At 38.7% G+C, this 24,922-nt stretch overlaps 2 protein-coding genes across 3 annotated transcripts in view; both read left to right on the plus strand.

Annotated features, from left to right (window-relative positions):
• syt14a (synaptotagmin XIVa) overlaps positions 1–17,332 on the plus strand; it is a 39,010-nt gene extending 21,678 nt beyond the window's left edge. The window contains exons 5-9 of one of the 2 annotated variants that reach the window (XM_024270578.2): positions 7,333–7,604; positions 7,681–8,130; positions 9,650–9,839; positions 10,207–10,263; positions 13,331–17,332. In XM_024270578.2, the coding sequence (XP_024126346.1) occupies positions 7,333–7,604; positions 7,681–8,130; positions 9,650–9,839; positions 10,207–10,263; positions 13,331–13,644 (1,283 nt within the window). In that variant the 3' untranslated portion in view covers positions 13,645–17,332. The remainder of the gene's footprint in view (positions 1–7,332; positions 7,605–7,680; positions 8,131–9,649; positions 9,840–10,206; positions 10,264–13,330) is intronic. The other variant, XM_024270586.2, reaches the window with a different exon arrangement.
• Positions 17,333–19,276: 1,944 nt separating this feature from the next.
• The window catches only part of LOC112147915 (SERTA domain-containing protein 4), a 25,541-nt gene continuing 19,895 nt past the window's right edge, over positions 19,277–24,922 (plus strand). Inside the window, exon 1 of the mRNA XM_024274589.2 lies at positions 19,277–20,104. The gene's annotated coding sequence lies outside the window, so the exon portion shown is untranslated. The remainder of the gene's footprint in view (positions 20,105–24,922) is intronic.

Here is a 24,922-nt window from a genome sequence, read left to right on the forward strand (position 1 = left end):
GGCTGTTTGAACAATGAAGGCTGACATTTTCTTTTTATCGCTACAATTAACTCCTGAAACAGCAGCGCTTTTCTCTGCACTTCACTACCTACGAACACAAGTGCCACACGCACACACACAAACACACACCAACGCTCTGTTAATTCACAGATGATCAAAGCCAAGCTCCTGTTCAGCAGACTCTCAGTGGGAGGGTTGCAAAACAGTCGAGCGTCTGAATAACCTACGCTGCCTCAAACTTTGTTTTCCCAAACACCTGTCTACTTCTCTCCTCTGTGCTGCTCTCCATTTTTATTTCTTTATGTATTTTATGTTACTGTTATAAAGTCATACATAATTCAGTCATTTTGCCCCCAAAAAAGTAAGATTTAATACCTATTTTTTATAACTCAATGTTCATACGATTCAATAACAAAGAGGTTTTGTATTTAAAAATGTAGGAAGAAATGTTCTCACACATCAGTCTGTGCAGCAGAAGACCAAGAGGAGACTCTCTGAAGAAGCTTTGCTGCAATAAACATGAATTGTACAGACAGTTTTCCGGATGATTATCTCTTTAGTCAAACTAATGCATATTTTTCAATATTTTACCAGCTTGGTGGCCTTGTGGTAGTGTGTCCACCCTGAGACTGGAAGGTTGTGAGTTCAAATCCAGGCTGAGTCATACCAAGGATAACATACACACTGGTCCTTTGACAAATGCAGATGATTTAACTTTGATCAAGTGTTCAATAGCCACGTATTTGTACCTAGAGCCCAAAAGAGTTGCACAGACTTGCTTATAGCTATAGTTTTGAATTGAGAAACCATTAATAGACTTTTCAATGGCAGTGGCTGCTGAAGTCACAGAGAGCTGTGTGAGCTCAGCTTCAAAGTCAGAAGACACCGATGTGGAAGCCTAAGGAGTAGGGATAAAAAAATATAGGTAAATACTGAGAGTAACAGCAGTATTGGTTGAAGACCACAGATACAAACAAAACTATGTTGGTCAAAAAAATGATAAAATCAATCAAAAGTCTTGTGATTCAAGCAAAAAGACGTCCAATCACAATTAAGTTGGGTCAGTTACAATTGGCTGAAGGTGAGGAATGTGTGCACCAAACATGTGATAGCAAACTTTTCTATACAACAAAGAACAAGACAGTCTAAAAGACCCAAAATGTCAAGTTTTAATGTTTGAAGCTGGTATGTCATTTAGTTTTTTTTTTTTTTTTTTTTTGTGCAAACTAAAACGTCCCAGTAAAACAAAGAGTTTTTTTCCAGTTTAGAAGCGTTAGCCATGGAAGCCACGTTAAATGTGTTAGCCGAGTTATATGTGAAGACCATTTTAGCCAACAGGTATGTTTGTAAAAACAGCTGTATACACAGGCCCCGTCCATTCTAAACTCCCATCTTTTACCTTCCTTTTGTGCCCTTAACCCCCCCCAACCTCCCTCTTCTTCTTTTCTGTCCGGTCCAACACAAGAAGAAAAAAAAATGAACAACCTAAACAATATAAATAAAGTTCAGCATAAAATACAAAAAGGGTTTATACTCAATAAACCCCCTGTTGTGACAGTAAAATCTGTCTAACACAAGAGGCTCTCAGCTCAAATCTGTTTGCTCAGCTGTTGGACAGGACAGGTAAAAAAAAATAAAAAATAGAGAGAAGCGTTAACATGTTGCAATCTCTGTAACTCCAAATCTTGTTTGCAACAACTAACTGATACTGCAAAAACAAACGTTACTGTGACTATGCTATAAAAGCAACGTTGGTAGAAAAACCTAAAAAACACAGTCCAACACTGCAACACACGATCAATTCCAAATAAAACCCAACTACAGTAACACCCAACCATGTTTCGATAAGCTGACTGGAAAAAAACACTCAAAATCCTTGCATTTTAAAGACCTTCTGAGGAGTTTTTGATCCTTCCCTCAGACACAAAAGATTATTGAAGTGCTCCAAGGCATCCTTCACAAAACCACAATGTTTATCCTTCTGTTCTCCTTTGTATCCATGGATGATTGTGCATGTGGACATCTAGATATTTTGTCATGAAATTGGAGAAAAACGGGCAGTGTTTTTATTCCAAATTGTCTTCTGTTTTGGATCATCAGCTGAGGATTACTTCTAATGCAGAACTCTGTAATCTGATCTGCGGCCAGGAGACGACGTGCGGTAAAGATTTCCGTCCGCCCGTTGCGGCATGCTTGGCTGAAAGCACTGGAGGTTCATTATTTTCCTCCCTGTTGTACAACTGTGGTTTTCTCGCATAACAAACCGTGTTTGATCAGCCTCGACAAAGCTGCTGTTTCGTGCCAGAGCTCACATCAGGTCAGCGTTTCCCTCCAAAAAGAATGAGTCAAAGAAAAGATTAGGAATGCAGACAGAGGTGGACTGTTTCCACCATTCTGCTTGGCAGTTAAAGGACATCCATTTCATCAATTTTAAAGGAGCATTCAGACAAGCTTGGAGCTCAGTAAGCTTCAGCCTCTGCTTGTGTTTGTCTGAGTTTGAGGAGCTTTATCCTCAGGACATATGTATAATACATGAGGAGATTGTGCCAAAGCTGCAGAATCAAGGAGAGCATGAGTGGAAGAGGCTTCGCTCAGCATAACAAAAACAAAGCAATGAGAAAGAAAGAAGTGATCAAAGGGTTTATGCTCTGAACAGCCTGTCGCGACCACTAGAGGAGGATGCTATCACATAGCAGCACAATTCTCCTCCATTGAATAGTAATGAATCCTAATTCAAGACCCCATGATTACATTTAGTTGAGTTTAAGCAGAATCGTTTCCAGGAACACGTCTTTTAGCAGAAGTTGATAGTAAACTGTTACGCTTGATTAGTTACATTCACTAGGGATAACATTTATAAATATTCTACTCCCAGGAGTACAATATTTTATCACTTCAATGTGTGTTTTTAAGAACCATAACTTAACCACATTGGACCAAATTCTTTTATTTACCTATTTTTACATTTTTTTTCATTTGTTTTTAACATGAGTGAGAACCCCTTTGTCCCCAAAAGGAGTGTAAACAAGAACATGTTTTTTTTTTATAAAGTTTATTTAAAAATGTATTCCGAAATTAAGAAATACTAAATTTTGTATATTAATTCTTTATTACTTCAATGAATTGGACTATAATCCTAAAACACTGAAATGGATTGAATGAAAACAATTGTGACTGTTGAGTATTTAGTCAATACTGCAAAACAACCTCACTTGTAAATTGGAGATTATTTGTTTTTCTATTTTTTTTTCTTTTTACTTGAGTAAATAAAGTCATTGCTACCTTTGTGACACCTAAATATCACACGCTCTTTGACTTATCATAACTCTTCAACCGTTTACGTGAGCTAGTTCTGGTGCGGAATAAAGGAGCTTTTTATGTCGGTTTTGCTCCGATTTGGAACATAGTACTAATTTTAAGTTAATTTTAATCTACAAAGCCGCTTTTCTTCAGAGACAGATCAGCAGATACCTTTGATTGAGTAAGCACGTCACCGCAAAGTGTGGACTAGCAGCTCAAGGCTGCTTTTCTCCGCTTCAGAATCCACTGGAATTACATTACCTGAGGGTGAAAAGTTAGAGAGGTCGAAGGAATGTCAAAACTGTAGCTAAAGCTCCGGTGTTAAAGAGTTAACTTAGTTAGGTTATTTGTAAGGTTATTTTATTACAACCCTGGTACTATTCTTACGTACATTTTTAATCCTTTAAACAGATCAATTTAGCTTCAGACTTGTAGTGAGGAAGCTATGAACTCACCATAATAACAGCTGTTTTATTTTGAAATTTACCTTATTTTTTTTTTTATGTAGTACTTGGTTTCCTGTCTTTGCACGACCTGCTGCTCACTATTGAATGAATGTGCTTCACTCAGTCGTCTGGCTAAAGTAGAAACTGACTCCTTGACTAAATCAAGTGTTTTTCTGACATATAGCCACATTTTAGCTCATAAATCAGCGGACGGTGACTAGTTTGACCAGAACTCACAGGTTTAAGTTGCTTCACTGTCACATGTCTTCAGTTCTTTGCAGGGTAGCAGTTTTTTGCTTTCGCCGTCCCTCTCTCTCTCCCTCCCTCTGAGTCAGAGCGGAGCCAAAATGTCAGAAGGTCAGAACCCCACAAGAAAATGGGTACGATAGAACACTGTGGGGAGTTTGTGGTGATTTATTTATTTTTTTTCCTTGTATCACTAACAAAAGATAATTCATATTTATACAAATAAAAACGTAAAAAAACAACAAAAAACGGCAATTTTCACTGATTTGGTGTAAATTTGTTAACATCAGGGGTGTTAAACGGCCTTCGGGCCGAGTCCGGCCTGCCAGATGGTTTAATCCGGTCCAGTGATGAAGAAAAAAAACATAACGATGAAAGTAACAAACATCTGTTTGAGCTGGAATTTATGGAAGACAGGACACACCTGGAAGATTTATGGTATTCTGCATCTAAAATGAAAGTCTTTTGCTGATCACCATTAGCTCAGTGGAGAAAGTGAGTGTTGGTGTTAGACTGAGGACGGTGCTGGCAGAGCAGATTCTTCCTGGAGGGAGCGGTTCACATCGTGCTGATGTCAGCATGATACCACCTGCTTGTTTTCGTGGGTGTGGGAGGGGCTGCTGCATGTAGCGCTGGCTTTTAGAGGATTACTCTTAAATGAATGAATGGATCAAAATACCACTTTAGAGTTCTTCATAAAGAAGGAATGAACAGTAAAATGCACTTAAAATTTCAAAAAATTGAATTTTTATGGTATGGCTGCTTTTGTTCAAATTAAACATTTTGGCTATGAAAGTTGTAAATTTAGGCCCAGCTTCTGCTCGAACTATTACTTTTGTAATAGATAAATAACCAACCTAATAACATTAGCAATGCACCAAGATTCTGCTGATTCTGTTTTTTTTAGTATAGATTAAAAATAACAAATATAATATTTTTTATTTCCACAACTGTACTGTTTTTTGTGACTTTTTATTCTGTCTTTTGTTATTGTAATTGTTAATCGTAGTAATTGGTTTTTCAGAACTTATATATATATATATGTGTGTATTTTTTTCCCAATCATTTTGTCAATCATTTGACAAGAAACATTGTATTCATTGGTCCTGTGTGTGTGTGTGTGTGTTTGTACTTGTCTATCTGTACTAGTGAGAACCAAACTAGGACTGCTTCCTCAGATTTTGAGGACTTTTGTTGAAGTCAGGACATTTGTCATTGGGACAACGTCCTCACCACAAAAATAACTTTTTAAACTGAGCATTTAAAGTTGCATCCAGAACCCAACACAGTTTTTGTAGCTTGGCTTGCTTACCTTACACAACGACTGTGAACAGACTTAATCAGTGGAGAGTCATTATTTAAAGTTCTATGAGCAAATGCACCAGAACAATAATTAGTAATTTTTTTTAATAGTCTGGAGACTTTTGCAGGTTTTTTTTTCTTTTTTAGTTGTTTCTTTCCTTTGATTTCTTTTACATTAATACCAAAAAAACTGACAATATTGATGAGTTATTGATTTGTGAAATATATCATCAATTTCTCAAGAGGTCATGCGGGTTTCTGTCTTCTCACAACCTGATGAAAAAAAATAGTCAAATGATTTGTTTTTTAGGGGGAGTTATTTTTACCTGAGTTTTATGGTTTTATAAAAACTGTTTTCCCACTTTGAGACTCACAACAAGGCAAAACAAGTGAGCAGAGAGGGGATGAAACTCTGTGAAGCAAAGGCGGGTTAAGCAAGCGGAGGAATGGTAACCATCCCAATTAGAAGGCTGGAGAAAGGAGCAGTTCTTTCACACAGCAGCTTCCATCAAATCAACCGCCCCCGGCTCAGCAGGGGAAAAGCAGCTCAAAATGGATTTGCTCCTTTTATCAAGCCCTCCATGACACTTAGTTAAGACTCCTTTGCCTCTTTCCTGCTGCTGATATGTGCCACTTTGAGCTCGTGTCTCACTTCCATTATTAAAAATGAAAGTTTGGAGAACTTGGAAGAAAGCCGAAACAATGTGTTGGAAGGAATTACGTCATGAGTGTGCTGTTTTTTTTCCAAAAGTTAGGAAATGGCATGAGGAGAGATTTTTTTTCCCTCCAACTTATTATCTTTTTTATCCTTTGTTTCTCTGTTGTTTTTGCAAGAGGCTGCATTTTAAGTATTTCTCAGCAGTATTCCTCTGGGAGTATTTGCATCTGCTGCTCAATTTTTATGAATTCAAGTTTTTAAGTGAGGAGGATTTGGAGAGTGCCGCCGACCGACAACACAATTCAAGGTTCTTTGTACGTGCAGCTGAAATATTCAGTGTAATGTTACAGTTTGCCTTGCAGAAACTAAATCATTTAAAAAGGTGAGAGGCTCAGAATCTGTGGCAGAAGAATAAGTATTCACTACACTTCAATAATGGTGCATTTTTGATGTTTTATTTAGATTATGCACTCAAGATTTCTCTTATAAAGTGTATTATGATTGTACGGACAGGCTGGTTTCCATATTTCAGACAGAGCAAGAGGAAAGTCTGTCATAAAAAAAGTTTATTTGTGTTTGGGGTTAAAACAAGGACCTTAATTAAAGTGTTGCAGTGGGAATGAAGACGTGAACAAAAAAATGTTTGTATGTCTCTGCTGTATAAAGTGATCAATACAATCTGACTAGAAATCAACTAATACAAATCTGAGAATTGAATTATTTAGAAGAGTCATTTAAAAAAAACGAATAATGCCTGAAAAATGATGGTACAATAAAAATAAAAAAAAACTTGGAAATATTTTTGAGAAAAGGGACATGTTCACCCTTTAATACAACTCTTTTATAGTTTACGTAATTCCAATGTATTCTGAAGATGAGATAAGCAGCTTTAGGCTGAAATGCAACACAAAACATTTTTTTTAAAACTATAAAAACATAACCTTTTAACAATACAATCAATAAAAGCATGCAGGAGCATTATTCCAGAATAAATCAACTTAAATCTTAAATAACTTTCAATATTTTACTGTCCATAGCAATATATTATGTCAAAATTTTAAAAGTTAGAAATAAGCACAAAATAACATCAGGCCAATAATAACAATAAAATAATATGATCTGGGGGGGGGGGGCGCTGCACGGTGGCACAGTGGTTAGCGCTCTTGCCACACAGAAAGAAGGCCCGGTTCAAATCCCGGCTGGGGAATCTGAAAAACATCAACTGGGACCTTTCTGTGTGGAGTTTGCATGTTCTCCCCGTACATGCGTGGGTTTTCACCGGTGAAAACATCATACATTTTCCTATGTATGGAAACTTATGGCCCACCCTGTATATATATATATATATATATATTTGTGCTGTTTACTATCTTCTTGTAGCAAACTGCATCCAGAGGATGAGACGGACTCCACCGCTGGATGAGCTTCAGCCGCCTCCATATCACGATGAGAATGGCTCTCCGAGGATGTCCTGCACGCTGTCGGATCTCGGTGACGCCAAGTGTGACATGTCCCAAACTAGTGGCAGTCCCCACCTGTCTTTTGGGAAATACCCCAGCGAGGGCAGTGAAGGTCATGAGACCGAGAGTTACCTCAACAAGGGCTATGAAGAGGACATTCCCAGTGACAGTACAGCCGTCCTCAGCCCAGAGGTAAACCCCACAGAGACTGGCGGTGGCAGAAGGTGACCTTGAAGGTTTGGACTGAACTTGTTGTTTCCTTCTTTAGGATATGTCGGCCCGTGGGTCGGCTGCACTGCTACTTAAAGGTTACGAACCAGATCCGGTTGCAAAATTCGGCACTCTGGACATCGTGTTTGACTACGACTCAGAGGAACAGCATCTGGCGGTGACCATCATGGCAGTGACCGATTTACCGTCTGTTAAGCGCACCGGAAACATTTCCTGGCAGGTCCACCTTGTTCTTCTGCCCACCAAGAAGCAGAGAGCCAAGACAGGAGTCCAAAGAGGCCCGTGCCCCATCTTCACAGAGACCTTTCGCTTCAGCCATGTTGAATCCGAAATGATCAGCAATTATGCCATTCGATTCCGCCTTTACAGCATACGGCGTATGAAGAAGGAAAAGGTGTTTGGAGAAAAAGTGTTTTACCTCACCAAGCTTAACCTTCAGGGCAAAATGTCTGTACCGGTCATACTAGACCCCTGCTGTCCAATCCCGGTAAGGATCAGAGACGATTATTGTTTTTTTATTCTTTTGTGTTGGAAAAAATGCCTTTTTCTCATAAGTTCCTCTTGAATGAAAAAAGATCAAATTTAAAGATAAACTTGAAAAAGTTGATTTGTCTTATGTGCTTTTTGTATCAAATATATTCTACACGTGTCCTGCTATTTGTACTAAAATGTAAGATAAATACTCATCTATTGAGAAATCTTTTAGGTTTTTTTAATTTTTTGGGGAATTGGGGGGGTGGGGGGCTAACATTATTTTCTTTTTGAGAAGTGAAGATATTCATCAAATAGAGGGTTTTTTTCTGTTGTTTTATAACCTTTAGTGGTAAAAATGTTGATTTAGGTTTTATTTTTTTCTGCAAGCTTTGAATTTGCTACTTTACTCGGTGCCTTTGTAATTGATGCTTTGACATTAATTTTATTAGCTTTGTTGCACTTTAAAGCCAATTCTGTTATAAAACATAGGACTTGACAGTTGAATATCATTATTTTTAGTCATCATTTAAATGCTTTCTGCACTTAAACAACCAGAACCATTCGAGTTCACACATCTTTTTCGATTTTATTTTCTAAAAGATCTGCACCTTAAAATCATCATCATTATCAACTTCTATAGTTTTAGAACCACATTTTCAGTCCTGGTTAGTTTTTTGCAGGTAGAGATTAAAGTATAAACTTCTAGGATACTGTAGTTTTCGAGATGTAGAGTCAAATAAATCCTTTTCAATAAGTACATATATTTAATGAATCCCAAACACTAACTGTGTTTGCAGAAACATTTACTGACATTTTAACCACCTAATTAAAACTTAAACCACATAAAAAAATGTCAAAATACTTTATGTTATTCTGGAACTTTCTTTAAAGTTTAGCAAAATTGAGTCGTGTCCTTGGCAGGGCTTAACATAAAGCGTTGTAATTACAAAAAGTGGTTGATTGGACAACTCACCGATCTTGATTTGCCCCGTACCATTCTCTCTGCAGAGGAAATGCCCTCTGAGGAGTGCAGATTGTAATCTCTCAAATGGAGTTTTTGTTGCTGAAGGATTAAATGTGTTAGTTTATATAGCCTTGTGTTCTGGACGCCCAAATCTCCTTTAAATGCAAATATTTCCTTTTTTGTAAGATAGAGGGACCATATAAAGAGATAAAGAACATAAATTGGAAAGGAGTTTTCTGTGATAGAGCTTTAGATCTGATTCTGAATAAAATCAAGGGAATCTTCTGTTAAATACATCTTTTCAGTTACATGTAAAGATAAACTTCTGGACAATTTTTAGGAAGAAAAACAAAAAATAATACTATTTTTTCTTTTTTCTGGCAGCAGTGACGATCAGCTTGATTTATTAGTACCCTCTAAATGTTAATAATTTGTTTTCTGGGTTTCATAGAGGCTGCTAGAAGCTCTGGGAACTATAGCAGTCACACAAAGCGACGATGAGGATAAATATTTCATCTGAACTTGATCAATTATTGAACTCTCAGCAGTTTTCTGCTAATACTTTCAGGGCGCTGAGTCCCAGGTTAGCCTCTCAGACATGACATGCAGCGAGAGCGCCTCGTCATTCCAGTCTGTCAGTCAGGCTTCCACGCCAGAGATCCTTGTGGGCCTGGTGTACAACGCCACCACCGGACGCCTCTCTGTGGAAGTCATCAAAGGCATCCACTTCAAAAACCTGGCAGCCAACAAGCCACCCAGTAAGTACCCTAAATGGTTTTGATGGAGATTTTCGCTTCTTTCAAGAATTAACAATGAAAAATGTGTATTTTTTGTGTAGTTTGTTGCAAAATCTAGGAACAGCTTGCAACTTCTCCAAATTAGTTTACTTTTAGTTTCCTCTAATTTGATCCCTGGATCACCTGAGCTTCTAAAGATCCAAGCAGCAAGTTCAAGCAAATCTGCTTTTGTTGAACTTTGTGCAATGTTGTTGTTTACCTTCTGACCTTGTTTCTCTTTCCTCACACCTTGTGATTTGTTTGCACCTGAAGTTCTCTCCCCCTTACTGCCTTTTTGACATCTTGGTCCGCTGTTTTTTTCTTACTGCTGTCCAACCCTTGTTGTCAGATGGACTGTTCTGTTGTCTGAAACATTTGATAGGTGGACAGGTTTATATTATCAGAGGTGAGTGTCTGTGGCTGACCCGCTGTGAGGTGCTGTCAGTGGTGAAGCGTCCACATTCAGACACATCTTCATGGATGATTTCAGGGGGTTTTACTCTACAAGTTTCTGTTGTGTCATTTCATTTTCTGAAAAACCAAAGACAAAGAAGAGGAAACAATGTGAGAAAACTTTTTTTTCTTTTTAAAGTTTTCCACAGATGCTTAGAATGATGAAAATGCTTGGAAAAAATACAAAAAAAAACTAAATTAGTAAAAATTGTTTTACAGTAAAACTGGCTAGATATGCTGCAGAATGTGCAGTTTTTTTTCCATCTTTTTCATTTGCAAGCAAAAAACCCTCAAATTATCAATAAATTTGCAACAAGCAATAAATGACGAGAAATATGGTTTTAATTACTGAAATTTATTTTTATTGTAATAGAAATACTACGTCTTTGTTAAAATTACTCAAGGTTAAAATAGTAGTTGTATAGACTCAGTAAGCTGATGTATGGATAGCTCCAATATTGCGTTTTATTTTTGATGCATAAATGTTAGATTTGGGGTGTGAAGGGCTGTAAGCTAGTGGGAGAGCATGTAAAAAGATTGCTTACTTTTGGAGTGTTCTGTGTCTACAGTCCCACACAGAACTTGAATTTCTAATGAAAACGACACATTTTTTTTTTATTTTTGGCTAAAACAATACAATCATAATTAAAGGACCACTGGGAACACGTTTAAAATTGGTCAGAAGATGACTTGTGAGTTACATACTGACAGAATCAGTAAAAGGTCCAATCATTCTCATTCGAATTATAAGCGAGAACAATAAAGCTGTAATGGGTCTCATAAGCATTTGTGAGTTCTTTTCGAAAAAAATCCTCTGCTTGACTCTGTAGTGTTTACGTCGTTATTCAGATAAGTGGGACGAAAGTTTAGCGAGAATTGAAGCTGAAATGTCATCTAAATCTGATGGCACAAAACAGATAAATGACTCCTATTTCATTGCTGAGCCCAAAACTAGTTTCATAAAACTAATATTTATCAGGAGGCCAAAGAAATGCACTAGTGCACACATCAGTCATAATACAGTGTCATTATCACACATAATCTGCTGTTATTGAAATAAAGAAGCACAGCGACCCCTTAATTACAACATATGCATCAATATTAGAGAAAAAGGGTAATTATTTTATGGAGTTCTGTCTAAAATGAATGTCATGCATCAAATTGCAAGACAAGAAAAAAATAGTACATTCCTGGATTAAGAAAAATTTTGGTCCTTATATAGTCTTTTTGAGATTTTTTTTAAATAGTTGCAGATATCTCCCTCCTCAAGTGAATATTTTTTTAATTTATTGACTTACTAATCACAGAAAAAAAGCTGTCAAACAACCTAAATGATCCACTTTACAGATAAAGGATTAACAAATCTCATCCATGAAGATGTTTGCATGTTGTAACTGTTGCTGCCATCTTTCTTCATGAGCGTCTTGCCGAGCATGAGCCCCTGTCACCTCTTCCTCCCTTTCATGTCTCAAAGTGTTTTGTGATTTTCTTTTTTTTCTTCCATGGATTCACTTTGAAGCAACAGTTTTCAGTTTGCTTTGTAGCCTGTGGCCGTCTAGAAGAGACTACTGTGCTTCTGTGAATGCTGGTTTCACTGAAACCGTACACTTCAGCTCAGCCTCCAGCAAACAAACGGAAAAGGGACTTCTGCTTTCAGGCACACTCACCGTCCGTTTGTATTTACCAATAACTCCAGATTTGTTGTTTGTGTGCTTGTTGAATTGCATTTCCATACAAATTGTAGTCAGAAAATAGTCACATCTGGTAACACTGAATGGGGGGAAAAAAACCTCACACAGGCTTTGACTGACTTTGTGTGTGTCGCAAAAAAGGGAACAAAAGGAAGAAGCGGAGCACTTTCAGAGCTCTTTTTCTGCCATTTCAAAACAGAAAGCGACTGATAAGCAAAAGTCAATCATCAGCGGCAGCCCCTCTCATTCAGCAACAACACCAGAGAGCCTCGCATCACCGCTACTGACCACTTAAGACATCCACGGCTCGGCGGAGCCCATTCAGCAGCAGTCAAAGACGAAATCAAGGCTATTTTTTTCCACTCTGCTTTTATGTCAAAGAGAGCGACTGAGAGCGCAATTCAAGGCGGCGAGCAAGGCGTTGGAAAGCAGCTGGCACTCGACGGCATGAAAGCCCCTGCGATTCATTCCTTACACTGCCTCTTAGACAGCAACATAATATGCAGCGTTATAGCGGAGTGTGGTTACAGACGAAGGACAAAACACTCAGACATCCATTGTGATTGCTAGTCTTCCTTTTTTTCTCCCCCACCTTTTTTCAGCTGAATTTATCGCTGCAGTTTGAATCGTGGTTTGAGCACGAAAAACCAGCTGAAAAAGGAGACGGTGAAATGACTGATTAACAGTTTCTGTCAAAAAACTGCCCCAAAAATAGAAGTACAAGCTGGAATCAGGCTCACATCCATTCATCTCAGTAGATCTAAATATGTCAATATTCCACAACTATTGTTAGCCTATTTGCATGCAACAAGATTGAGATTATTCCATCTTAATTATATTAATGTCCACTTCTGTTTGCTGTGGATTTTCAAAATAAGTCATTTGAACTTGATGGAACTTTTATCTGGAGGCTGATATAAAATAGTAGGATTTTTTTCTTTCTAAAATAGTGTTAGTACATGCTTCATGTTAGACGTGCAGCAGTTGCATAGCAACAAGAGTAAAGTAACGCTCCCTGTGTTCTCTGGGTTTCTTCTGGTGGCAGCTGTGCTTTGTGTTTGATCAGGAGGAAACCGCATCCTGTGCGGTCGTAGTCGGGAGCATTAGCGGCGCTGACATTATTTCAGGAGCGGCTCCTTTGTGAGGGAAAATGGGTCACACTTTACTGCAGAGGCAACAGAGCTGCAGCAGGTCGAAGTCAGAGAACCAGGAGGAAAGGACACTGAGGGCAGATAAAAATACCCACCTCGTCTCACCAAACGGTTAAAACCTCACCATATTTCTTTGAATGTATTATTATCTGATTTCCTATTGTTTCCTGGTGTGCAGACACATATGTGAAGCTGACCCTACTCAACTCCATGGGCCACGAAATGTCCAAATGCAAGACGTCCATTTGCAGAGGTCAGCCCAACCCCACCTACAAAGAGACATTCGTCTTCCAGGTAGCCCTCTTCCAGCTATCTGACGTCACGCTCATCCTCTCCGTCTACAACAAACGCAGCATGAAGCGGAAGGAGATGATTGGCTGGATTTCTCTTGGCCTCAACAGCTCCGGAGAGGAGGAGCTCACCCACTGGACACAGATGAAGGAATCTAAAGGACAGCAGGTCTGCCACTGGCACAGTCTGCTGGAATCCTAGCGTTTGACGGGGGAGCGGAGACGAGAGAGAGCCGGGCTCAGCGGTGATGATGGGAATACAAATGAATCACATGTTTCTGCTCACAGTTAATCGGCTTAGCATGACAGCATGACACCGCTGGCAAAACCCCTGACAGCCATTGATTAGTTACATGGCTAAAAATGCATTGCCTTCTCTTTCATAGATAAAATTGTGACAGGTTTTTCTTAATGAGATCTGTTTGTAGAACAAAAACCGCACACATCAAGTAAGACATGTCTTAATTACTCCATTTCTTTTATATCCTCTTGAATCACATAGAGCTGTCATCAGTTCTCAGAAAACAGAAGCTATCACAGCAATTATGTCAAAAACACAACTTTCTCCCATTGAACTAAAGCCTTAGTCACTCACGTGCCCTGCGGGTTTTTGGGTTGTCAGGGGCAGGGTTGTAAAAATCTTAAGGGGATTCAGGTGCAGTTCCCTTAAGGCTCAAACAGACATCAATACAACATAAGATTGTTGTATTGATCCACAGACTGGTACCGGTCTGTGAATCAATTGGCACTGGGCCGTGGAGGAAATGATCAATTATACCCGTTTTTTTTTTTTTGTTTTTTTTTTTTTTTTTTAGCTTCAACAATCTCTTATTTTGAAAATAACCAAATTCTTTCAGCTTCTCCTTTGAGTTGTAAAGTTTATTTAAGGGGGCAAAATGACTATGTCTGAACATTGACTGTGAATTAATATACAGAATATCTGTGACTGAACAATGTTTTATTCTGAAAAAATTTTGGTTTGGAAGACGACAAGATTCTTTCCATGACAAATCAGTCACTTGATCGCTAAAAGCACAAGAAAAGTCGTATGTGAAATATGTCTTTGCAAATGACTAACTGATAAGTGCAGGGACAGAAGAACAGACAGAAACCACTTAAAAAAAAGAATAGACTGCCAGAAGTCCCACTTAAAATATGAATTTAATGCAACAGGTGAGTCATACTCCCTGAGCCTGTTTGCATTATATTCATAACATTAATTGGCAGAGTATGTTACGAGTCATGTATGCTTTTCGAGTCAGACAGTCATTTTTCCAATCATCCCAACACAACAGACACAGCGTGTGTTTTTCCCCTGAAAGACCTCAACCAATTGGTACAATCGGCATAAAAATAGGAACAAAGTTTTTTAATTAAAAAAGCATTTTTTTGTCCAAATTCCATGCTGTATCTTTCTCATATGAGGTCGCTTACCAGAACACTTCAAGCATCTGATCCGGCCCATCTGTCAAGTTTTAGAACCCTTTGTGGCCCATAGTCAAAACGTTTGCCCAGCTCTAATCTTGTCGCTAGTAAGTGACTTCTTACCGATGCCGCGGAAATGCCGCATGTGTGCCCTTTGGTCCACACAAACTACACTTTGTTTAATTTCTAAGTCAGGCTGCAAGAAAGGAGACAGCACAAAGGGGCTCCTTGCACGAGACTTGGGGGCATCGATAAAATTAAAAATTCTTACAACAGTGCTTTACCTTTGTGTGTTGCATACATTTTTGCTTTAACCGATCACCCGCAGCATACCCATAGGAAAGAGTGTATGAACATTTTGGCTCTATGGACTCACCGAGTGGTCTACGACCTTATTTTGTGTAAAGGTTTCCCATTTTTGTCTGTATCCACCCATAAGGGCAGTTGTGACTAAGGCTTAATCTCACTTTTTGAACATGTAGATTTTTTATACTATCCTGTTAGAATTTTTTTGGGAGTCAACAGAAACGTTGGGGCTTACTCTCAAGTGAAAAGTGCAGGTTTTTTTCACATTTATGTGTTCTTCTAAGTCGACACTGCCAAGGCACAACCAGTGTAAAATCTACAGTATAACAGCAAATGCTTTTGCTGTTTGAGACACTGGTCTTCATCTTGAATCAACACGACTCATTAGATTCCATCCAAGAAGCGAGAAACAAACGGACCTTTTCGCCTGCCCTGGTGCTAAACTGTGTCTGCACGGAGGAGCCGCTGCCTTACAGTTGAGGTTGGTCTTCACATCTCTGAGAGCACACAGACCTGCCCGCACCCATTGACCACGGAAAGCACAGACTCTCAAACCATTTCGGAAAAACTTGCAGAATGTTTACAGACAAATGGTTTGCACTTTTTTTCCCCCAGAGACAAATCTGAACACACCTATACTCTTTTCTGTGCCTGTGGTTGTGCTGGAAGCTAGCTTTGTGTTTGCTAAATGTATGTGAGAGACAGGAAACAGCGATGTCAAAGGCTCTGGTATCAGTAGGGTTTTCTTCTCCATGTTGGCTGTGACATTTTTCTGCTTTTACCAAACACTCTTCTTGAATGTCTGGCATCTACTTTATATTATTAAATGTTTCTTATCTATTTTTGTAGAAAAAAAATCTGCATCAAAAATGTTCTTATAGTCAAATATTAATCTGAGCAATACTGTACCGAATCGCTTCTTCACATTAGTTCAGTGAACGCATCGCGGCTCAGGTCATATTCCTCCTCTTTAAAGAAGGAGAAGGGGGGTGCGATGGAGACCAGCAGAGCTCATCTCACAGCAGACTAGAAATCCGTTTCAGCTTCATGCTTTCTGATGGAAAGAAGCACAGCTTTTACAGCACAACGGTGAAACGCACCCTGTGAAAGACGAGCGGAGGTTCACGTCGAGCCGATACAAAACTCTAAGAGGTTTGCTGCATCACTGCGATGATTGCCACTCTTCGTCATTGTTGACGTAGGAAGCTTATTGAGTTACTTTGATTAGAGTAAATGGAGAAATTACTTAACTTTTAGTCAACCAAACAACCAAAATTATCCAAAAGTTGATAAAATAAGAAATAAAGGTATTTAGAATTAGAAAAACTGAACTTTTGTGCTCAAGCATTTTGTCATTGTGACTATTAACAGGAATGAGAATTTCTGTATTTTTTTCTTTAAATTTGACCGACTCAGCAGAAATGCTCAAACCTACTTTATACCATTTCTGTCTTTTGCTGCTTAAACACGGATTTCTGCTCAGATTTGTTGGTAACACAACAGTGAGGGCTGGATAACATCAATTATGGAGGTTCCACAAACTGAAAGCTGCCATGGGAGAATTTCAGATTTCTGGATATGTGGGTTATTTCTCACTAAATTCTCCTTTAATCAGTCAGGTTCATTGACTGTACATATATTGTTCTTTCAAACAACACATTTCCTTCTAAAGTTCCTGTGTTACTCTCTCACAGCATGTTCGAATTCCCTCCGTAATCCTTAACTACTAAGTGCGGGACTATCTAGTGCCCTGGATTTTAAAAGCAATTTGGACACCATGCTCACTACTTTTTTTAACAACAAATATGGCATCACAATAAGTTCCCCATTTGAACTTATCCAGCGCCTCTCCTGACATGTAACCTTTTTTCCAGTCTTTCACATGGTGTCTTTCACTTACTTAAATTGGAACCTTTTAAAACATTACTACTTATAGTGTTTTACTTTTTTCAGTTTAGAAACAGCCAATGCCACAGATGGCATCGATGCCTTACTGTTGTTCACTCAGCAACTTTGTGTCACAGTGTCTTAACGTAAATGTACTTTTTCCTCTGTATCTAACGCTTACTTTGTAAGATGTCTTTGAAATTAATTATGAGAGCAATTTCTATGTGATGGTATAATTGTTTTAGAAAAATACAAAACAGAAACAAAACAAACTTGAGTTTTCTTCTCCTTTTATTCCTAAAACTCTTCATTGTTCTAGATTGCATTGCTAAAAAACAACCAACAGGTGGAGCAACCACTGTAGTTTACCCTGTTTCAGTTTTATTAACCTTAAAAATTGCACTTTTTCCTCACTTTGTCAAGATTCTTGCAGTCCTCATCTGAGATGAAAAGGTTTGAAAAACCATTTACAAGAGTGGTCTTAAGGTGGCGCTAATTTTACTGAAGAGGTTTCAGGCAGAGGAAGCTGAACCCAACGTCGGAAAATCTGTCCATTTTACAAAATCATTTCAAGAGTGAAAAACACAACTTTTTAGGGAACTCATCCTCTCACTGACACCTGGAATAGATTCTCATCCTTCCACCCCCCAATGATGATTCTGCTCCAGAAGATGAGTAGATGGGTGGAGAAAAAGTATGCTCAAATGGACATCTGACACATCTGTTGCAGCTTTATTCAAATTTGAATATAATCTATTGTTTTTGTAACTTTTTTTCTAAGATTTCTAAGGCTAAGGAGAATGAAAGCCACTTCGGAAATGTAAGGTTTCACAATAAGTGTTTTTTTTTTGTTTTTTTCTCCGCCACATTCCTCAGCTGAGCGCAGAACAAAGAGAGAAGTGCTGGGAAATGAGATTCAGTGGCTGCTGCTGCTGCTGAATCAAAGAGAAAATGCAGAACAGATGAGAGGGGCTTGCTCCCTCCTCTCCCTTTATCGGTCACATCCCTGCAGAGCAGATCTCCACCACACAACCTCTGAAAAAAGTGTCAGAACGCATTCAAGTGCTGTTGGAAATCATGGTATCTATTAGAAGCGCCGTTCTGTGTGGATATTAAAACACAAAAACTTTTGACCAATAAACACCAAGTTTTCTGGCTCTTAGATGTGAAATATTAAAATAAATAAGATTTTTCAAGATTTACAGACCAAAGTCTGTTAAAAAATATTAAAAAGTTGCTTTTTTTGAACAGTTTCAGGAAAATTACAAATGAAAGGGACCAGTCTCCATATTTTAATACTAATTTAACGTAGCTGGAGATGGTTAGTCCAGAAATTGTAATCAAGTAAGAGTAGAAATACTTAAGGAAATATTTTTCTCATGTATGAATCTTTAATTATGTGGCATTTTTACTGAGCTATGAGGGTACCAAAGTGCTTTACACTGAATAGAGATTTAAAAAAAAAAATTAAAAATGGTGCATAATAGCACAGGGGGGAAAAAATAAAGTCAGATAAAAAAAAAGATGCCACCAAAAAGATAGAAGCCACTGATTTTGAATTCGTAGAGGTAGATATGTAATAAATTACTTGAATACTCAAAGTACCACTACAATCCTATTTTGATCTATTTTAAAAGCATTCCCAGTTGAAAATGAATTTCCTAAGACATAGTTTCTGTAGAGCAGAAGAAGCTCATTAATGATTTGCCTGAGTTGTGGGTGGGACTGTTGAAGCATCATAAGCCTCCACTGATATCCCATCATTCATTTGTTTACACTCTTTCTTGTTAGCTTCCAGCCCCTCACAACCCCACGCTAACATTAGTGGTGCAACAAAAATAGCAAGCAATAATGGTGCTATCCAGCACCACAGTTCTGAGCCAGATTCCAGCTCAGACGAGGGAAACGAAGGCATTAATGGATCTATTTGTGGATGCATCAGAATGGAGCAGGAACTTTGGCCCACCTGTTTAAGTCTTTTATATATAATGAGAAAAAAACATGTAAAAAAACAACAAAAATATTATTGTCCTTGGAGTGAGTTGTTAATAAGAGAAAAAAAACACAAAGTTTGAACATTTTGGAAATATAGTTTAAAAGAGGAAATGTACGTTTAAATATTTCTAATTATTAAAAAAAATGTTTTTTTTATTTAACAGTACAGCTATTATTATTGTTTATAATAAAACTTGTATTGGTAAGACTGGAGTTATTAGTTTCCATCCTGTGTGACCAATACCATATTTCATAGTTTTTTTTTCCTTTTTTAAATGCTGAACAACTTTTTTTCAGATGTTTAAGTTAACAAGGACATTTAAATGTTCAATGGCCCATAACGTATATGTAAACTACACTTAAGTGTTTGTTCCGAGTGTTTTAAGTGATGCAACAAAAGTAATGTTTATTGTGTCGTTTTTCTCACAACTTTATACTTTTACTTGAATAATTATTTACTCTTTATTGAGTAATATAGTCCTATAAAAACGTTACTCTTTGTCGAATTACATTTTTTAAATAGCCATCTTGTTCAAACCAGTTTGCTGTGCTTTGCCGTGGATGTCTGAACCTTCCGTGTTGACCACAGAGGGTAAGTGTAATTTCCGAGCCGCCTTTGAACTCCTCAGCTGTAGTTGAGCTGCGACGCTGCTGTTGTTTTCTTCATTCAGAAGAACCTCCAGTGCAGCGCCGTGAGCTACCGGGGAAAACATCTCCGTCTACGGAGAACCAAACCTCAGCGTCGGTCCTCCTCCGGAGAAAACCAACGAACAAACCTTCACTCATTTTTATTTTAATTGTATTTATTCGTTTTTTTTTTATTCATAGCAGCTTTTGGGGATGCTACGCGCGCGGCACACTTTTATCTAAGCGATTCGAAGTTGCTAATTAACTGGTATTTACGTATTTGAGAGGCGCGCGTGAGGTTTGCGCGCGCGGGCGCTGCAGGTATTTGTTGAGTAGTGTTTTCCATCTTTGAATCAACGCTGCTTGGATTTGAACCGAAGCAAGTGTGGAGCCGAGGACGAGCTCGAGAGCGTTTACGACAGGTAGGAAAACACTCTCCTGTTTTCACTGCACTTTAGGAGAAAACAACATTTGAAGGCGGTTTCCAGGATGTAAATACTATTTGTCAACATGATCGTCCACACAGTTTTTATAAGTCCTACTCACTCCTCAGCTGAACTTATTTTTTTAGTATTGTTACAAAAATTGATTTGATTGTGGCAGTTAATAGCTGCCTGACATGACAGAGACCCTGATCTAACGCATTATGCAGGCTGACATAACCAAGCCGCCCTCCTGGCATCCGTCCTGCCACACTTCATTATTTTGTTTCGACTGCTCTTGGCTGCAAATCCTGAAGTGCTGCTTTATCACAGCTGCCCCCTCCCTTTGCGAAGAAGCCGAGCTTTTGTGCAGTTTGGCCAAGCTTTTGTTGAGCATCCTCAAACCTGGTGACCTACCAGCACTTACTTTAACCCTCAGTGAGGACAAAACAATGCATGTTTGGAAGCTGGATTGGATAACAGCTGGAGTTGCTTGCCAGGAAGTGCACCTTATTTGTGTGTATTACAGAGCAATGAATGAAGTGCAGAAAAGAGCCCAAACAAGAGGAAGTGATGTGCATGGTGGTATGTGGTCCGATCCCCTTGTCTTTACTTTCCCCCCACCCCTTTTTTTGTTTGATCACAAACACTTGCTGTGATTTCCAGCTCTGTCGCCGCACTATCAATCATATCTGGCTCTCAGCAGACTCTTCTGCTCATTAAGGATGTGAACCTGTAGGTAGCCTGCAGCCCCCCCACCACCACCACCTCCCAGCCATTCATCTCCCCTGGCAGGGCGCAGAGACTCACATCTGGAGCAGAATATCAAAACATGGCTCTCAGCAGACTTATAGAAGGAAATTCAGCACAAAATGAAACCACAGTGCGGGCGTGTGAGTCGGTTTGAACCTGTAGCCGTTTGTAATTTAAAAATTACCCCCAAAAAGCCTCAAAGGAGCAGGTGTTGTGGATAATCTGCAGTACGGTTAAAAGCACTTGACTGGGGAGGATTTTTCAGCTCGCTTTGCATCATCCCCCTCTTTCACCCCCCCTGTCTGTCTCTGCTCTGTTTTTGTGTTAAAGTTATCAGCCGCCACAAGTTGAGCTCGCCTCGGTGTGTGTTTCTCTGTGTGTACAGTATGTGTGTCAAGACCGCAGGGTGTAGCCCGGAGTTCTTTTTTCCCCCTCAGGCTCTGCTTCCCCATCATGAATGCGGCTTTGTGCTCCAGGATGACACACAAACTCCTGCGAGCAACTTAAGAGGAAAGGTTAACACGTGTTTGTTTCTGCAGGAGTTTAAAAATAGAAGAAAGCTGGTCTTTTTTTAAAATCTCAACTGAAAAATTGCAGTTCTACAAAGTTTTCCTCACTAAACTGGAATGAAAATAATGCAGACCCTGGTTAAAACTGAGTTTTGAGGACATGCCGATTCAGAGCCTCAATCTGACACTTCTGTGAAACATTTGAAAAAAACGAAAAAATAAAATAAACAAATCTAGGTTTTGGTTTATTATCCTTCTATTGTCATTTTACACAGAGCACTTCTGTGAAGTAGAAAATCAATCAAGCAAAAACAGTACAATTACCAACTAGAAGAATATTGCTAACTACTATCTAGTTAAAAAAAATAGTTGATAATTAGGTATGGGAGAAAGTTTGGTGACTGTGGCTTTAGAACTTTTGAACATTTTTAATCATACATGATTCATATCTTCATTAAAAAATCTTAAAAACTCTTTAGGATTTTCTTTTAAAAATGTTGTTGTACCATAGACACAAGTATTCACCACTAGCTTATATTAATGTAACTATTCATTTTGGTTGGTTTTGAGAAATTATTAAAAAGTTTTTGGATAACTTTTTCTCCCTTGGCAGAGAGCTCACTACTGTCTATCAGTTTAATTCTCATTAAAAATACAATTTTAAAAAGTGGTTTGCGTTAAGACAAACCAATAGACACTTTCTGACAGTTTTAAATGGTTACTAAAATGTTTAACTCTTAATTAAGAATCTTTAAATATCACGCTAACACTACCTTGTTTTTGTGTGCCTCCTGCTAAAATGTGTGTGGTATTTGTCTGTAATAATACACTTTCGTTGAAATATATAGTGCTGATCATTATAATGAGAGTAAAGCAAATATCCCATCCCAGATCAGGATGCAAAGTTCTGATTGAGTCTGAACCTATGTGGCCAATTTCATGTGATCAGATCGGGAAATCTCTAAAATAAATAAGAAAAAAAATCCGGTACAAGTCACACTGGAATATAAGTTGCACTTTTGGAAGAAATTTAATAAATATGCGACCAGGAAAGGACCTTTTTAAATCTTATCAATGGAATAAATGGGAATAATAGACTGATTATATGTACGCTTCACTAACGTAACTATATTTAGTTTCGAAGAACAATGAAGGAATTGAATAAATGTCTAGTTTATAAGCAAAATATAAGAATAATATTTCAGATTACTATAAAGAACATGCTAACAAGTCAACTGTATCACTTCAAATCAACACATTTATTGAACTCTCCATCTTTTGTGTCATTTTTAAACAACTCTTCTTCTGTGTTTCTGTCAGTAACAAATACTGACACCCACACCTACAGTGCCCTCTAGTGGTTGGTAGTGGGAAATAATGAAAAATATAAATCACGGAAGTCGCATTTCCGGCCAAACTATGCCGAAAAACACGCCTCGTACTCTAAAAATGGCAGTACAAACTCTTGTCAGTGAAGTTAGACAGGTTGTTTGTGATTCTTAAAAGGCAGATATATAAAAAAAAACAAATGTTCCATTTAGTCTAAAAGTGCACCCGTCTGCCTTTTAATGTGCTGCGTCCACCTCTGGGGAGCGCAGGCCGTGACGTCCTCTCACAGCCTTGGCCTCTTCACCCCGCAACCACAACGAGCCATCCCCAGATAGTCCATAATGCAGCTGCCCTGTCACAACACATGTGTCACCACTCAGCGAGAGGAGCGCCGCGCGAAACCCCTGCGGGCCCCGAGCCCAGCTTAGTCACGCCACCGTGGCCAAGACGCCACTCTGATAGCTCCTGACAGGCTGCAAGCTGGCACAAACACAGTCACAGAGGCAACACACACTAAAGCAAACAAACAACAAACAACATTTCTGAGCTTGAAATGAATCTGTAGCCATACAAGGATGCTGATATTAGATTATTCTGGATAACGCGCTGAAATGTGTTACTTTTCCCGATCATTTTAAATCATTTTAAGAAGTTGTCTCCACTATGTAGCCTTTTACCATCGATTTACTGCTTGGAAATGCCTCTGCAAAGCAGCTTGTCTGCTTGATTCATTCAGGACGCTGCGTTGCTGTGTGACTGTGGTCCACTTTTTTTCTGGCGGGAGGTTAATTGCTTTCCATTTGAGCCGCTCAGTTTTGATGCATGGCACACGCCGCCTCGTTGCTGCTGCTCTGAAGGAGAGCCTGATGTCATAAAACCCATTATCTATTCTTGATCTGTTCTCTCTTGCCGTATGCGTCGCCCTCTGAAGCCAGCACTCGCACACTCTCCACCCCCTCCCCAGCAGGAGCGCTGATGCTGTGAAGCCTCTCCATATTGAGAGGAGGTGGGCTGTGTTTACTTAGCGCTCTCAGTTGATGTAAGATGGTGAGCAGGAGATCGTCCTTCTGACATTAACTATTACCGAGCTTTTGTGACTGAAAAATTGCAGTTTGCAATATTTGATGGATTTGTTTGAATGTTATCAAATATCAAAATTTGATGCTAAATGACCACCAGATGAAATAAGAACTTCAGAAATAATTTATAATCTTTCTCTGTTTTGAATCCGGATAAAGGCAGTAGTGAACGTGAAGGATACAAAAGTTATAAAACACATGGAAATCATTTACAGAATTAATCCAATTGCTGTTTTTATAATATAAGTATGAACAAAAACAAAACATCATATTTTGTGGAAAATCTGTTTAATATGAACTGATAATTTTCTGACCTTAAGAGCTTAATAAAGGTCATAAAGAGATTCAACAAGTTGTGGGTTGTCAGGGAATAAACTGCATTAACTAAGTGCTTTAATTAAACTCCAGTAATGAATAAGATTAAGTGGATGTCTAATTTGTGTCTTGAAAGTTTATTAAAGATCAGCCCTGGTGGTTGTCATTCAGCTGCTTACCTGGATCAGGTGTGTCCAGTCAGTCAGACTGGAATCCCATAACCAGCAGTGAGGAATGATTATTATCATAAATGTGGTTAGTAGATCATGAAGACCACAGTTAGGCTGTCATAAATTACAGTATTTTCCACACTATAAAGCCTCGTTTTCACTGAGTGGTCCGGTCCAGTACGGGAAGGAGAGGTACGGTCCAGTTCATTCTGGTTGTGCAGACTGCTAGAGTGTCATCGCATCTTTGTAGTGTGACAGCTAGAAAGGCAAGAACAATGGAGGTCATCCAGCAGCTCGCCTTTTTATTGCTTTACTTCTGGTTCATCGTTCAAACCAGGAATTTAATGTTGTTTGAAAGAAGATTGTGAGTGCGAATGCTTACAAACGTTGGAAGCGTTCGCTCAAATGAGCGCTACATTGGTGCTCTCTAACGTCGTCAGCACTTCCTGCTAATCAACGGGTGACTACAGCGGCTCCACCCCAACCGTTTTGTTCCAATCTTCAGTGGACCCACAACCAATGGGCGCCCTCTAGAGGTATGGTTCAGTACTGTAATGGGTCCATTTTACAATGGAAATGCTCAAAATACCGGACTGTACCACTCAGGGGAAACAAGGCTTAAGGTGCACTTAAGTCTTTAATTAAAAAAAAAAAAAAAAAAAA

Source organism: Oryzias melastigma, linkage group LG22 (assembly GCF_002922805.2).
Source record: "Oryzias melastigma strain HK-1 linkage group LG22, ASM292280v2, whole genome shotgun sequence".
Taxonomy (NCBI): Eukaryota; Metazoa; Chordata; class Actinopteri; order Beloniformes; family Adrianichthyidae; genus Oryzias; species Oryzias melastigma.